The sequence below is a fragment of the Stegostoma tigrinum genome, chromosome 30, assembly GCF_030684315.1.
Source record: "Stegostoma tigrinum isolate sSteTig4 chromosome 30, sSteTig4.hap1, whole genome shotgun sequence".
Taxonomy (NCBI): domain Eukaryota; kingdom Metazoa; phylum Chordata; class Chondrichthyes; order Orectolobiformes; family Stegostomatidae; genus Stegostoma; species Stegostoma tigrinum.
Window position 1 is genome coordinate 3,698,690 of NC_081383.1, and position 14,942 is coordinate 3,713,631.

A 14,942-nucleotide genomic window follows, 5' to 3' on the forward strand; every position below is an offset into this window, starting at 1 on the left:
CGCCAGTCTACAGTAACACTCTCCATCTACACCAACACCTGTCAGATAAGGAGAAAGGTTCAAACAACCGGTTGATGTGGTGTATATGGATTTCAGCCAGGCCTTCGATAAGGTTCCCCACAATAGGCTATTGTACAAAATGCGGAGGAATGGGATTGTGGGAGATTTGGCAGTTTGGATTGGAAATTGGCTTGCTGAAAGAAGAAGGTGGTAGTTGACGGGAAATGTTCATCCTGGAGAGCAGTTACTAGTGGTGTACCGCAAGGGTCGGTGTTGGGTCCACTGCTGTTTGTCATTTTTATAAATGACCTGGATGAGGGCGTAGAAGGATGGGTTCGTAAATTTGCAGACAACACCAAGGTCGCTGGAGTTGTGGATAGTGACGAAGGATGCTGTAGGTTGCAGAGAGACATAGATAAGCTGCAGAGCTGGGCTGAGGGGTGGCAAATGGAGTTTAATGCAGACAACTGTGAAATGATGCACTTTGGTAGGAGTAACTGGAAGGGAAAGTACTGGGCTAATGGTAAGATTCTTAGTAGTGTAGATGAGCAGAGAGATCTCGGTGTCCATGTACACAGAGCCTTGAAAGTTGCTGCCCAGGTTGACAGGGCTGTTAAGAAGGCATACAGTGTTTTAGCTTTTATTAATAGAGGGATCGAGTTCCGGAACCAAGAAGTTATGCTGCAGCTGTACAAAACTCTGGTGCAGCCGCACTTGGAGTATTGCGTACAGTTCCGGTCACCGCATTATAAGAAGGATGTGGAAGCTTTGGAATGGGGGCAGAGGAGATTTGCTAGGATGTTGCCTGGTCTGGAGGGAAGGCCTTACGAGGAAAGGCTGAGGGACTTGAGGCTGTTTTCATTAGAGAGAAGAAGGTTGAGAGGTGACTTAATTGACACATATAAAATAATCAGAGGGTTAGATAGGGTGGATAGGGAGAGCCTTTTTCCTAGGATGGTGATGGCGAGCACAAGGGGGCATAGCTTTAAATTGAGGGGTGAAAGATATAGGACAAATGTCAGAGGTAGTTTCTTTACTCAGAGAGTAGTAAGGGAATGGAACGCTTTGCCTGCAACGGTAGTAGATTTGCCAACTTTAAGTACATTTAAGTTGTCATTGGACAAGCACATGGAATAGTGTAGGTTAGATGGGCTTGAGATCAGTATGACAGGTCGGCACAACATCGGGGGCCGAAGGGCCTGTACTGTGCTGTAATGTTCTATGTTCTACTGGCAGTACCAGGGACCCCTTCACTTGTCTGATTCCCATTTACACCCACCTGTGCCTGACCACAAACTAAACCTAACTGGAGGCATCACCAGCTAAGCCCTTCACTCCCAACACCTCACCGAAATCTACAGCTCAGACTGCAGCCCTGGCTCAACAACTTTACTCTGTCCAATCAGAATCAATCTGCCCAGCTACAATTTACTGAAAACCCGGCTGTGAACTGTCAATCTGCATTAATGGGTGCATTCTGCCTGGCAAAGCCTCGAGCAAACAAAGTTGACCAAATAACCAATTAGTAACTTCTCATGCAATATAAATGTTGGTTTTCTTCTTGAATTGGTTTTCTGGTAAATCATCCTGATCATGGTAGCAAAGAAAGGTTTGATAAAGTGGTATCAATGTGGACTTCACAAGCTTCAAAATCTCCCTGCCCCCAACCGCATCCCAAAACCAGCCCAGCTCCTTCCCGCCTCCCTGGCCTATCCATCTTTTCTCCCACCTATCCACTCCTCCCACCTCAAGCCCCACCCCCAACTCCTATCTGCCAGCCTCATCCCCACCCCCTTGACCTGTCCATCTTCCCTTGACTGAAAAACTCCCACCCTAACTCCCCACCTACACTCACCTTTACTGGCTCCATCCCCGTCTCCTTCACCTATCTGTCTCCTCTCCACCTATCTTCTCCTTTATCCATCTTCTATCCGCCTCCCGCTCACTCCCTATTTATTTCAGAATCCTCTTCCCCTCCCCTATTTCTGAAGATGGGTCCAGACCCGAAACGTCAGTTTTCCTGCCCCTCTGATGCTGCTTGGCCTGCTGTGTTCATCCAGCTCTTCACTTTGTTACCTTTGATGAAGTGTGTCTCTTTTACAACTAGATTTAACAATTTGAATGAATTAAAATGAAAAACCCTGCTTTCCTTAGCTAATCTCAATTGGCAAGTGGCTCCTTCACTAGAAAACTACTATTAAAGGTTACAGAAGGAACTTAAGACCTTAATTGCATCAAACAACTGGGTACAGGGGATAAAGAAGGAAGCACATTACCACCATGGAGAATAATTAAGAATGGGTAATAAATGCTGGCCATAACTCCCCGGGAATAATTTGGAATGAACTAATCAAAGCATGATCAGACGGATCACACACTCGACCAACTACATCTTGCATTTACTCCTATTTTCATAAACAAGCTATTCAGAGATATTATTATGCACTTGTGGAGTGCATTGGAGTCCTGTTTAACAATCACCTGCAGCGCTCACTGACCCATGTTAAGCTCCTTATCTGGCAATGATTCAATTCTAACATCTTACAACACTACACAATCTCTGTAATCTCCTCCAACCCTATGGCATCTCCATAAGACCGTAAGAGCATAAGACATAGGAGTGGAAGTAAGGCCATTCGGCCCATCAAGTCCACTCTGCCATTTAATCATGGCTGATGGCCATTTCAACACCACTTCCCTGCACTCTCCCCGTAGCCCTTGATTCCTTCTGAGATCAAGAATTGTCGATCTCTGCCTTGAAGGCATCTAACGTCCCAGCCTCCACTGCGCTCTGGGAATGAATTCCACAGGCCCACCACTCTCTGGCTGAAGAAATGTCATCTCATTTCAGTTTTCAATTTACCCCCTCTAATTTTAAGGCTGTGCCCACGGGCCCTAGTCTCCCCGCCTAATGGAAACAACTTCCCAGCGTCCACCCCTTCTAAACCATACATTATCTTGTAAGTTTCTATTAGATCTCCCCTCAACCTTCTAAACTCTAATGAGTACAATCCCAGGATCCTTAGCCATTCATCATACGTTAAACCTACCATTCCAGGGTTCATCCGTGTGAATCTCCGCTGGACATGCTCCAGCGCCAGTATGTCCTTCCTGAGGTGTGGGGCCTAAAATTCTAAATGGGGCCTGTTTTTACACCTCTGTTTTACTTTGCTCCTGGCTCCTCATACAACCCAGGTTTCCATCCCTCGGCCATTGGTGACCATGTCTTCCGCTGTCTGGGCATCAGATCTAGAGATACCCCCTCCCCACTAAACACCCCCCCTTCCCCTTTTCCTCTTTCCCTTTCAACTTAAAACTGATGACTTTGGCCTTCCTAAACTTTCCCAAAATCCGCAAGCCTGACAGCCCCAGCAGGCCCATTGTCTCTGCCTGCTCCTGCCTTAATGAACTTATCTCCATTTACCTTGACTCTGTTTTCTCCCCCTGGTTCAGGAAACCCCCCACCAATGTCCAGGACATCACCCACGCCCTCTACATCCTCCAAGACTTCCAATTCCCACTATGGACACCCAGTCCCTGTATACTTGCATCCCCCATGTCAATGGCCTAAAAGCCCTCTGCTTCTTCCTCTCCAGCAGGCCCAACCAGCCCCCCTCCACTGAGACCCTCATCTGCTTTTAACTGAACTCGTCCTCACCCTCAACAAATTCCCCTTCAGCTCCTCCCACTTTGTACAGACAAAGGGGTTGGCCATGGCTACCTGCATGGGCCCAAGCTATGTCTGCCACTTTGTAGGGTACGTGGAACAGCCTCTTTTCCACTGTTACACTGGCCTTAAACCCCACATCGCTGACTGTATTGGCGCTGCCTCGTGCTCTCCTGAGTAGCTTGAACAATTCATCCACTTCACTAACACATTCCGCCCCAACCCCAAGTTCACCTGGGCCATCTCTGATACCTCTCTCTCCTTCCTGGACATCTCTATCTCCATCTCTAGTGACCACCTTGAAACTAACATCTATTTGAATCTGACTGACTCCCACAGCTACCTGGATATATCTCCTCTTACCCACCTTCCTGCAAGAATACGATCCCTCCGCCCACTCTCCTCCACCTCTGCCGTTTCTGGTCCCAAGATGGGGCATTCCACTCCCGAACATCCCAGATGTCCTCCTATCTCAAGGATTGCAATATCCCCCCTTTGGTGTTCAAAAACACCCTTGACCACATCTCTTGCGTTTCCCACACCTCTGCCCTCACCCCAACAAAAAGAAAGGCAGAATTCCCCTTGTCCTAAATTATCACCCCACCAACCTTCCCATCCAGTGTATCATTCTCCGCCAATTCCACCAATTACAACCCGACCCCACAACCAGAGAGATATTTCCCTCCCCACCTCTATCTGCCTTCCGTAGGGACTGCTCTCTCTGTGACTGCCTCATCTGCTCCATAGTCCCCACTAACCCCACCAACCCCGGCACCTTTCCCTGCAACCGCAGGAGGTGCTATACCTAACCCTTACACCTCCCCCCCTCACCCCCATCCGAGGCACCAAAAAAACTTTCCATATCAGACAGGCATTCACCTGCACATCTGTCAATGTGGTCTCCTGCATCCACTGCTCCCGATGTGGCCTCCTCCACATCAAGGAGATCAAGCGGAGGCTTGGAGACCATTTTGTGCTCTGTTTGCAACAAATGACAACACCTCCCAGTTACATGCAATTTTAACTCCCCCTCCCACCCCCTGGGTGATGCATCCATCCTGGTCTTCCTCCAGTGTCACAATGACACCATCTGCAAACTGGAGGAGCAGCACCTCATATTCCACCTCGGGAGTCTACGGCCTGATGGCCTAAATGTGGAATTCACCAGTTTGAAAATCTCCCCACCCCCGGCCTCATCCTATAACCAACCCTCCCTCTTATCCCAGCCTCCTCGACCTGACACAACCCATCCATCTTCTCTCCCAGCTATCTGCTCCACCCAACTCACTGACCAATTCCCCACCACTGCATACCCGCACTCAGCCATCACCATCCCACCCACCCTCCCCAGCCCCACCCCTCCTCTCTATTTATTTCCCAGCTCCCTTCCCCCTCCCCCATTTCTGAAGAAGGGTCCTGACTGGAAATGTCAACTTTCCTGCTCCTCTGATGCTGCTTGGCCTGCTGTGTTCATCCAGCTCCACATCTTGTTATCTTGGACCAATTGTTTTAGTCATTTGTCTCTGCATTTCCCATGTGGCTCAGTATCAAACATTGTTTGATCAAGTTCCCATGAATGGTTTGAGATGTTTAACTGAAGGCATGGTCACCAGTGGCCAAGGGATGGAAATCAGGGTTGCACAAAGAGTCAGGATTGGGGATGCCATGGGCTGGAGGAGATTACAGAGATTGCTTAGTGTTGTGAGATTTTAAATCATTGCCAGATATGTAGCTAATATGAGTCAATGAGCACAGTAGGTGATGGCTAAACAGGACTAAGAGTTCTTTCTACACCCACTGCCCCTGAGAAATATAGAATAACTGGGCACTTAACGGTGTAAGATAACAAAGTGAGTAAGTCTGATGGTGCTGATTTGCAAACTGGTGCGTATGAAGCTAGTGATTGATCATCTCCTGCTCTTGCAGATAAATGCTGGCTGAAAGTACAGGCCCAGATTGGCATTTCACTTGTCCTAAGAGCAGCACCTTACACCCAAACACTGAACACAATGAGAGGCCATTCGGCCCACTGGTTCTGTGGTACATGATCCTCCTCTCACCTCTCTACATCACACCCTCTGACTTTATCATAGAACACCTAGAGTGTGGAAACAGGGCCTTTAATTTAACATAGCCAATCGACCTAGCCTGCACATCTTTGGACTGTAGGAGGAAACCAGAGCATCCAGAGGAAACCCACGCAGACACAGGGAGAACGTGCAAACTCTGCGCAGTCGCCCGAGGTTGGAATCGAACCCGGGACCCTGGCGCTGTGAGGCAGCAGTGCTAACCCCTGAGCCACCTTCCCTCAGCCAGCTTGCCCTGAGATGTATCGATCCTATTGTTTGCAGGCACTCCCTGTGGTAATGAGTTCCCCATTCTCACTCATTTCTAGGTTAAAGGTTTTCGCTCTGAATTACTGAACTTTTTTATAGTATTCAGAAATGCCCCCACACACAACTGAACAGTTATACCAAATCACCCATTGTGTGTTTTCTAGCTCATTAGTTTACACACAATGCTCATTAAACATAGAACATAGAAAGAAAGCAGAGTGGTGTAACTAGAGCACACTGGGCCATTAACTCAGAGTTCGAGTGATTGAGATCATCCTCTGTTATTTACATTACGAAGCAGTTAAAGGGGGAGCCACGGTGGCTCAGTGATTAGCACTGCTGCCTCACAGCATCAGGGACCCGGGTTCAATTCCACCCTCAGGTGACTGTCTGTGTGGAGTTTGTACATTCTCCCCATGTTTGCATGGGTTTGCACCCATAGTCCAGAGATGTACAGGCTAGGTTGGTCTGTAGGGGGCAGGCTGCGTGTTCTGTCAGATTGAACTGGGACCTTCCCCAAGATTCTGTACACTGCTGCCACCTCCAGCTCACATTGTGCAGGTGCTCCTGCTTTTTCTTGAGGAACAAACAACAATCAAAGTGGATTCGGGGTAATTCCGAAAGATATTCCCACTGACAATGCTCCAATGTCCCCAGCAATAGATTGTCCTGATGCACCATTTATTTGCTCTGAACAAAGAGTCAGGTAAACGGAATGGTGATGGGTTACTGTCCTTAAACCTGCTCAAATGTCTCGCTGGTCAATATCAACTCTGGGGACCATTATTGGCAGTAAATCAGTGGGTCATTGATCCGTCTCAGTAGAGGTTCTGGAATTCAGTCCATTCTCAGATTGGAGTGTATAATCCACACTCTGTAGCCAAAGGAATGGCCTTTCAGATAGAAAAAGAGGCTTGCATTTATAATGGTTTTCACAATCAAAAGTTGTGTCAAGATACTTTATCAGACAGTGAAAATTTATTTTCAGGTGTACAGACGTGGTGATCGCCTAGTGCTGTTATCATGGGACTAGTAATCCAGAGACGTTGGGAAATGATGGAACTTGAATTCAATATTTTTTTTTAAATCTGGAATTAAGATGCCGTTGAGACCCAGGGTAGGGGAATCTCAAAACTAGAGGGGCATAAATTTAAGGAGAGGGGAAAGATTTAAAAGGGACCTAAGGGGCAACTTTTTCACACAGAGGGTGGTGCGTGTATGGAATGAGGAAGTAGTGGAGGCCGGTACAATCACATTTGAAAGGCATCTGGATGGGTATATGAATAGTAAAGGTTGAGAAGGATATGGGTCAAATGCAAACAGATGAGACTAGTTCAGTTTAGGACACCTGGTCAGCATGGATGAGTTGGGCTGAACGGCCTATTTTAATGCTGCATGACTCTGCAACCTATTGTTGCAGAAAGACCCCTCTGGTTCATTAGTGTCCTTTTGGGAGAAGAGCGGGGGTTACCTTATCCAGTCTGGCCTACATGTGACTCCAGAGCCACAGTGATATGGTTGAAAATTAACAGCCCTCTTGTGACAATCAGGAATGGGCAATAGTGATGCCCACGTGGCACGGATGAGTTTTTAAAAAGTCATTGTTGTAGCAAACACAAAAGCCAGATTTCACACACTTCAATGACACAGTGCACAGCAGGATCTCACAAACAGCAACTGGATCCGTGACCCGGTCATTCAGTTTAATTGTGATTGGCATAGCGGTCAGGACATGAATCAATTATTTCACACAGGAAGATCCCACAAGCATCAGCACAATGACATTTGCTTCTGCAATGTTTGTCGAGGGATAAGTATTGTCCAGGACTCTTCAAAAGATTCCCATGGGACCTCTTACATCCCCCCAAGAGAGTGCCCGGGGGCTTCTGATTGCTGCCTCACCTGAGGGACAGTGCCACTGAGAGTGAGACACTCCCTCAGTACTGCACTGCAGCGTCAGCCTTGTGCTTTGTGCTCAGATCTTGGAGAAGGTGTTGAACACAGAACGTTGTGTTTCAGAGGTGATGTGAGGTGTTACACTGAGATCTTGTTTGCCTCTCAGGAGAAGGAAAAGATTCCCAAAGCTGCTGTTGTGTAAAAACCATTAATTGATTCTGCTCCTTTTTTTTATCTGTTTGGTGTTTGTGGGATCCTACTGCACACAAACCCAGCGCTGGGTTTTCAATCTCACTACACAGGGAGTATGCTTCGCAAAACACTTCATTGCCTGTATGGCATTTCAGGATACACTGAGGATGTGAAAGATGCAATGAAATTGCAAATTTTTTCCTACATTTGTGCATGAATCTGACACACCAATTTACTGTTAGCTCCAAAGAGAGTAAATCTAGGGGTCAAGGAGGTCAATGAAGGCAGGAGGCAGGATGCAAATTAACTCTCCTCCAACCTCTGACCTCGCAGGTTTCCTGAGACACTTTTCTAAAGCAGCAAGAGGCCTGGGTTGATGGGCAGGAATGAATTTGACTCTAGACATATTTGTGTGAAATGGAGGGGGCCATTGGTGATGGGGAGAACTGAGGCCATAATTATTTGCAATATCTGTGATTGACTTGGATGAAAAAAGAGAACGTTCTATAAGCAGGTTTGCAGATGATACAAAAGTAGGTGATAAGGGAATGACACAGAGAGCCTGCAGAGGGATATAGACAGGTTATGTGAGTGGGTATAAATGCGATAGATGGAATATAACTTGAGGAAATGTGAGACTATGCATTTTTGTCGAGAAGAGTAGAGGAGCTAAATGTTATTTAAATGGAGAAAGTCTCCAGAAAGCTCCAGCACAGACAGCTTTGGGAATCATCTTCATTAAATCACAAAATACTAGCATCTACATTCAGTGGGTACTAGAAAAGGCAAAGGGAACAGAATGTAAAAGTTGGGAGGTTTGCTAAAACTGTATTAGGCACTAGTCAGGCATTAGGCACTTATCCAATAAAAGATAGACAGGTATTGGAGGCAGTTCAGAGAAGGCTCACTAGGCAGATACCAGGTAGGGATAAGGGCTGTCATATGAGGGGAGACCGAGTAGTTTGATCCTCAACTTATTGAAAATAGAGAAGGATGGGAAATGCCTTTCTTGAAACATACAAGATTCCTAGGGGGCTTGACAGGGTAGATGCAGAAATGTTGGCTCCCCTTGTGGGAGAGTCTAGGGCCAGAGGACAGCATCTCTGAGTAAGGGGTCACACATTTAAGACAGTGGTGAGATGTTGAATCTGTGAAATTCTTTACTGCAGAGGGCTGTCCATGCTGAGCTGTTAAACATGTTTAATGTCGAGATAGACAGGTTTTTCATCAGTAAGGCACCAAGGGGGAAAAGACAGGGAAGTGGACTTGAGAATTCGCAGAGCAGCCATGATCGCATTGAATGGTGGAGCAGACTCAATGGGCTGAATGGCCTATTTCTGCTCCTATGTCACATGCTCTTACGAAGTCAGTGGGTTCAGTCTGCAGCAGGAAGTGACGGATACCAGAGTAAGGCTGGAGGACACTATCAGGGACAATTACGATGTCACGCCCATCCTCCTCCTCTCCCCACCCAACCCCCCCCCCCTCAAAACATGCCCATGCGAGTTTGGGGACATCCTGGGAAAGATTCTACAAGGAGAGAGATGGAGGGAGTGGAACAGTGGAGAGACACAGCTCGGGATACCTGCGGCAATCTCAACTAAAAGCAACTCAATTCCACGTAAACATTCTCATCGGGCACTCAGCCCCTGGTGCTTGAGGACAGTTAGTTGCCAGCCGTGCTTTAGATAGAACTCACTGTTGTTGTTCAGTAACTATTCCCTGGCAGTGAGAGAGCTCCAGCTTGTCAGTGTTCACAGGTCAGTGGGTTTAACTTTGTCTCGTGTGCATATTCAATTGGCCAGCTCTTTGGCCACGGTCCCACCCTACCAGCCAGAATGAAGACGTCAGCAACATGGAATGGCACCTTCTGTGGAGATTTCGAACCTCGCCCAGAGACGGCACGCCGGCTCTACCTGTTTATTCCAACAATGCTCTATTTGGCAAATTGGCTCATCATGGTAAACCTTACAACCCAGAGGGGCAGTGCGCTGAGTCGAGACACCTTGATGAGAGGGTGCAGTGGTAGATTTAGTTTGAACATCTGAACAATAAACAGCATTAGGTCATTCAACCTCTTGAACCTGCAGTACGAGTCAATAGGACCATGAGTGACCAGATTGGAACTTCAGATTCATATTTCCGTGTATCCCTAGTCACCTTTCAGTGCTTTGCTCTGTATCTAACCCCATGCTATCCCTGAGCTGGGAGTATTTGATAGTGTGGAGGAAGCTTTGCTCTCTATCTAACCCTGTGCTGTCCCTGTCCTGGGATTGTTTCATGGGGGAAGGACACTGTAAAGAAAGCTTTACTCTGTATCAAATCCCATGCTATTCCTGTCTGGGAGTGTCTGATGGGGACAGTGTAGAGAGAAGTTTACTCAGCATCTAACCCAATGCTGTCCCTGCCCTGGGGTTGTTTGCTGGGGATTTGGAATATCAGAGATGTGAAACACTGTGACTGCTACAATGTGTATTTTTCATTGTGATTATTGAGCAGTTTTTCAGGGAGAAGGTGAGAAGTGACTGGAAATGTATCTGGGATGTTTTGAACCATGAATGTAGCAGTCAGATATTTATAATTTGTTTTTAATAGTTTGAGCCAATGGCAGTTCTAGAGGCTAGTTTCAGTTTCCAAGTAAGGGTTCACAGTTACTAATAGAATCCTGTAACAGGCGCCTGGGACTATTTTGATACCAGTCTAACACTGCACTGTCATCTGTGTTTATTTCATTCAAGGTTCAGATTTCTGGGAACTCTTCATGGCTGTGTCTGGGTGCGTTGGCTGTTTTAGAATTGGATCATTTCCCGGAGCTGGACTGTCGTCAACACTGAATCCTGAAGCTTTCTTTAACGATTCCTTCAGAGAAAGCAGCCAGATTCCAAATTACATTGCAGGGGGTTTGGGGAGCCATTCAGTCTCCCGGTCAGTGGTGCGTCCAGGCAGTGGCAGCCCTGTCCCTCTCTCCTGAAGCGCTGGCTCTGGCGGGGGCGAAACACCCCAAACGGAGGTGTCTGATCCTCAACATCATCAAATCTCTGTGTACAGCACGCGCTATCACAGTGTGTTAGAGTGCAAAAGGAAGCCATTCAGCCCACCAAGATTTCACCAAATCCTTGAAGACTATTCCACCCAGACCCATTCCCCTTACCCCACCCCCATTACTTTCACAGGGTTTTTTTTTAAACACCAAGGCTAACCCACCCAAGCCTGCACATCCGTGGACACTATGGAACAATTTAGCATGGCCAATCCACCCGAGCCTGCACATCTTTGGAGTGTGGGAGGAAACCCACGCAGACACAGGGAGAATGTGCAAACTCCACACAGACAGTCTCCCCAGGGTGGAATCGTACCTGGGTCCCATGTGCTAACCACTACGCTACCATACTACCCTATCCCCGGAGTCAGTCTGGTAATTGCACTTGATCCAAACAGAATGTTAGCTGCGGGGGGGAGCTGTCCCTTCAAAACAGGAAATCATTTCATCTGTCTCCCAACTTCTGCTGGGGACCAGTCCATTGCAGTGCCCCCTCCTCAGCTCAGTCTGTGGGTGCTTCAGGAATGGCGTCCTGGGTGAGACAGCAGATAGGCACTCTCAAACCTTCAGGTCAGAGACAGAGGAATGGCCAACAGATAGGACATATCCTCCATCTACAACCTTCAAAACTCTATCCCAGAGTCTGCTGTTCAATCGAATGGGAACTAGTGGTGGAGCAGTTTGGGTGAGCGAGTCCACTGAGGGTGGGGAGGGGCGGCGGTGGTTGGGATGGGGGCCTATGAAACAGACCAGTGACAGGATTTGGGGGAAGACAGGAGGAGAGGGAGGCCTGTTAGCAGTGGCTGGGAGAACCCTCCTCCTCCTGTTTTTGAGGCAACTCTAATCCTTTACTCAAACTTCCTGAGGCCTCCTGCCAAACCCAATGTGGGAGCAAGAAAAATCCCCCAGAGCCTGTTTGCATTGGCCCCTCACTGGTCCCACAATCACAAATACTATGCAATTTGATGGTGTGGGAGCTGCGCATCGAGGGGGGAGGGTGGGAAGGGTAGGGAGGAACATGGCTGCACCCCTCTGATTTTTCTACATCTGAGCATTCCCAGCTAATGTTAGAGAGCTCTGGGCTGTAGATTCCAGACTGGAGGTTCAGGATTCACGTGTTCCAGATTGTCAGAGGGCACTGGTCTCCTAGTCAGGTCCTGGCTGATCTGCACCGTGGCTCTCAGTCCCATCTCCCTAAATATTTCCTCCCCTGCCTAAATATTAAAAAGTATTGCATTGGTCATAGAGCCCTTCAGGACATCCTGAGATGATGAAAGTGTGTGCCAGAGAAATATAAGTGTTTCTTCTCTCATTAGGACCAAGAGATGGATGCCCAGACAGGATTCATTTTCTTATGAACACAGAATCGGCAACAAATTTAAGAACACTGTCTTTTTAAAAAATATTTCCATAGAGATCTTGGAATTATAAACATTATTTCAACAACCATAGTTTGCACTTATATAGTGCCTTTAATGCAGCAACCAACCTAAGGTGTTTCACAGGAAGCATTACAGAACACATGAGCCATGTCAGGTGACCAGGAGCTCAGTCAATGGCCAAGGTATTCAGGAGCATCTTAAAGGTGGGGGGGGGGGTTGGAGACAGAGGGGTGAAAGGTTTAGGAATGGAACTCCAAAGGCTAACAACTCAGCAGCTGAATGCATAGCACCAAGAATGCAGGGACTAAAACCAGGAATATGCAAGAGCACAGGATTGGGAAATGGGTTTGAGGGTGAGACAGTTCAGAGGGTAATAAAACAGAAAAGGGATAGGCCATGTAATAATGGAAAAACAACGATGCAAACTTTTCACATTGACACCATGAACTGGGAACCAGGATACATCACTGAAGCAGAAATTTGAATTTGTACAGTATATTGGTCCTTTTGAAAGTTTCAGTGTGGTATTTCAACAGCTCAACTGGTTATTTTTCAGCATTTTGGGACTGAAGTGGATAATCTGCACCGTAGCCACCTGACCCATGGCCACCACCCTGAACTCCCGAGGGCCACAGTGCAAAAGCTTCAGCAAGGACTCGACTGTGGGGAGTCATTCGGTGGGTTTTTTGAAGATCTGTTCTTGGATGTCAAAGGTTTCCCTTGTATCAGATCCTTGAAGAGCCGTTTACGAGTTAAATAAAGTAAAACTCCAATCCCCAGAAAGCTTGCTAGAGGGACAGAGAGACCGAGAATGACACCTCTCTGGTCCGGCTTCACTGTAACGCAAACAGAAAGGATTAATTTACCAAATGCCACAGTGTAACTGGAAAATCATTTCATAACTCACTCGCAAAAGGAGTTCTGCAGAGAGCTTATCCACCTGAAAAGGCAGAGAGTTGGGATAAAAGGCTCTTTTTCGGAATGGCAACTGGTGACGAGCGGTGTCCCACAGGGTTCAGTGTTGGGGCTGCAGCTGCTCACTTTATATATTAATGACCTGAATGAAGGGACTGGGGGCATTCTGGTAAAGTTTGCTGATGATACAAAGATAGGTGGATGGGCAGGTAGTACTGAAGAGGTGGGGAAGCGGCTGAGAGATTTAGACAGTTTAGGAAAGTGGTCCAGGAAATGGCTGAAGAAATTCAATGTGAGTAAATGTGAGGTTTTGCACTTTGGAAAAAAGAATACAGGCATGGACTATTTTCTAAATGGTGAGAAAATTCACAAAACAGAGGTGCAAAGGGATCTGGGAGTGTTGGTCCAGGATTCTCTAAAGGTTAACTTTCAGGTAGAGTCCGTGATTAAAAAAGCGAATGTAATGTTGTCATTTATCTCAAGAGGGTTGGAATATAAAAGCAGCGATGTGCTTCTGAGGCTTTATAAAGCTTTAGTTAGGCCCCATTTAGAATACTGTGTCCAATTTTGGGCCCCACACCTCAGGAAAGACATACTAGCCCTGGAGCGTGTCCAGCGGAGATTCACATGGATGATCCCTGGAATGGTAGGTTTAACGTATGATGAACGGCTAAGGATCCTGGGATTGTACTCATTAGAGTTTAGAAGGTTGAGGGGAGATCTAATAGAAACTTACAAGATAATGTATGGCATAGAAAGGGTGGACCCTGGAAAGTTGTTTCTGTTAGGTGGGGAGACTAGGACCCATGGGCACAGCCTTAAAATTAGAGGGGGTAAATTTAAACGGAAATGAGGAGACATTTCTTCAGCCAGAGAGTGGTGGGCCTGTGGAATTCATTGCCACGGAGTGCAGTAGAGGCCAGGATGTTAGATGTCTTCAAGGCAGAGATTGATAAATTCGTGATCTCACAAGGAATCAAGGGCTACAGGGAGAGTGCAGGGAAGTGGTATTGAAATGGCCATCAGCCATGATTAAATGGTGGAGTGGACTTGATGGGCGGAATGGCCTTACTCCCACTCCTATGTCTTATGGTCTTACTTGATACATTAATTGTATTTCCTAATCTACAAATGCTGACTGTGAAGAATTTCCAGTGTTTCTTTCAGATTTCCACCATCTTTCTGGATCCGAAATGCATGAGAAACAATTCAACGTTATCTCCAGCTGCATTAGCAGGCCACACTTTGGAAATATTTTGTTGGGATGTTGTAAGGATGTGATGGACACCAGCAAAACGCAAGTTCTCTTCTCTTACTTTGTATCTTTTCCCTCAAGAGCTAGCCATATAGGGAACTTTCCAGATCTCTCTCACTGCTCTTTCGTCTCTCTCTAATCCCTACTGACATTGTGATCCAGTGTATTCATACAATCCCTGCTGTGCAGAAAGAGGCCATTTGGCCCATCAAGACCATACAGACGATCTGAAGAGCAGCCCACCCAGACCACAAACCCT

General features: G+C 46.9%; 1 protein-coding gene across 1 annotated transcript in view; it reads right to left on the bottom strand.

Moving 5' to 3' along the window:
• Positions 1-12,565: 12,565 nt before the first annotated feature.
• Positions 12,566-14,942, bottom strand: part of LOC125465682 (hemicentin-2-like) — a 29,827-nt gene continuing 27,450 nt past the window's right edge. Inside the window, exon 10 of the mRNA XM_048559414.2 lies at positions 12,566-13,349. Within this exon, the coding sequence (XP_048415371.1) occupies positions 13,159-13,349 (191 nt within the window). The 3' untranslated portion in view covers positions 12,566-13,158. The remainder of the gene's footprint in view (positions 13,350-14,942) is intronic.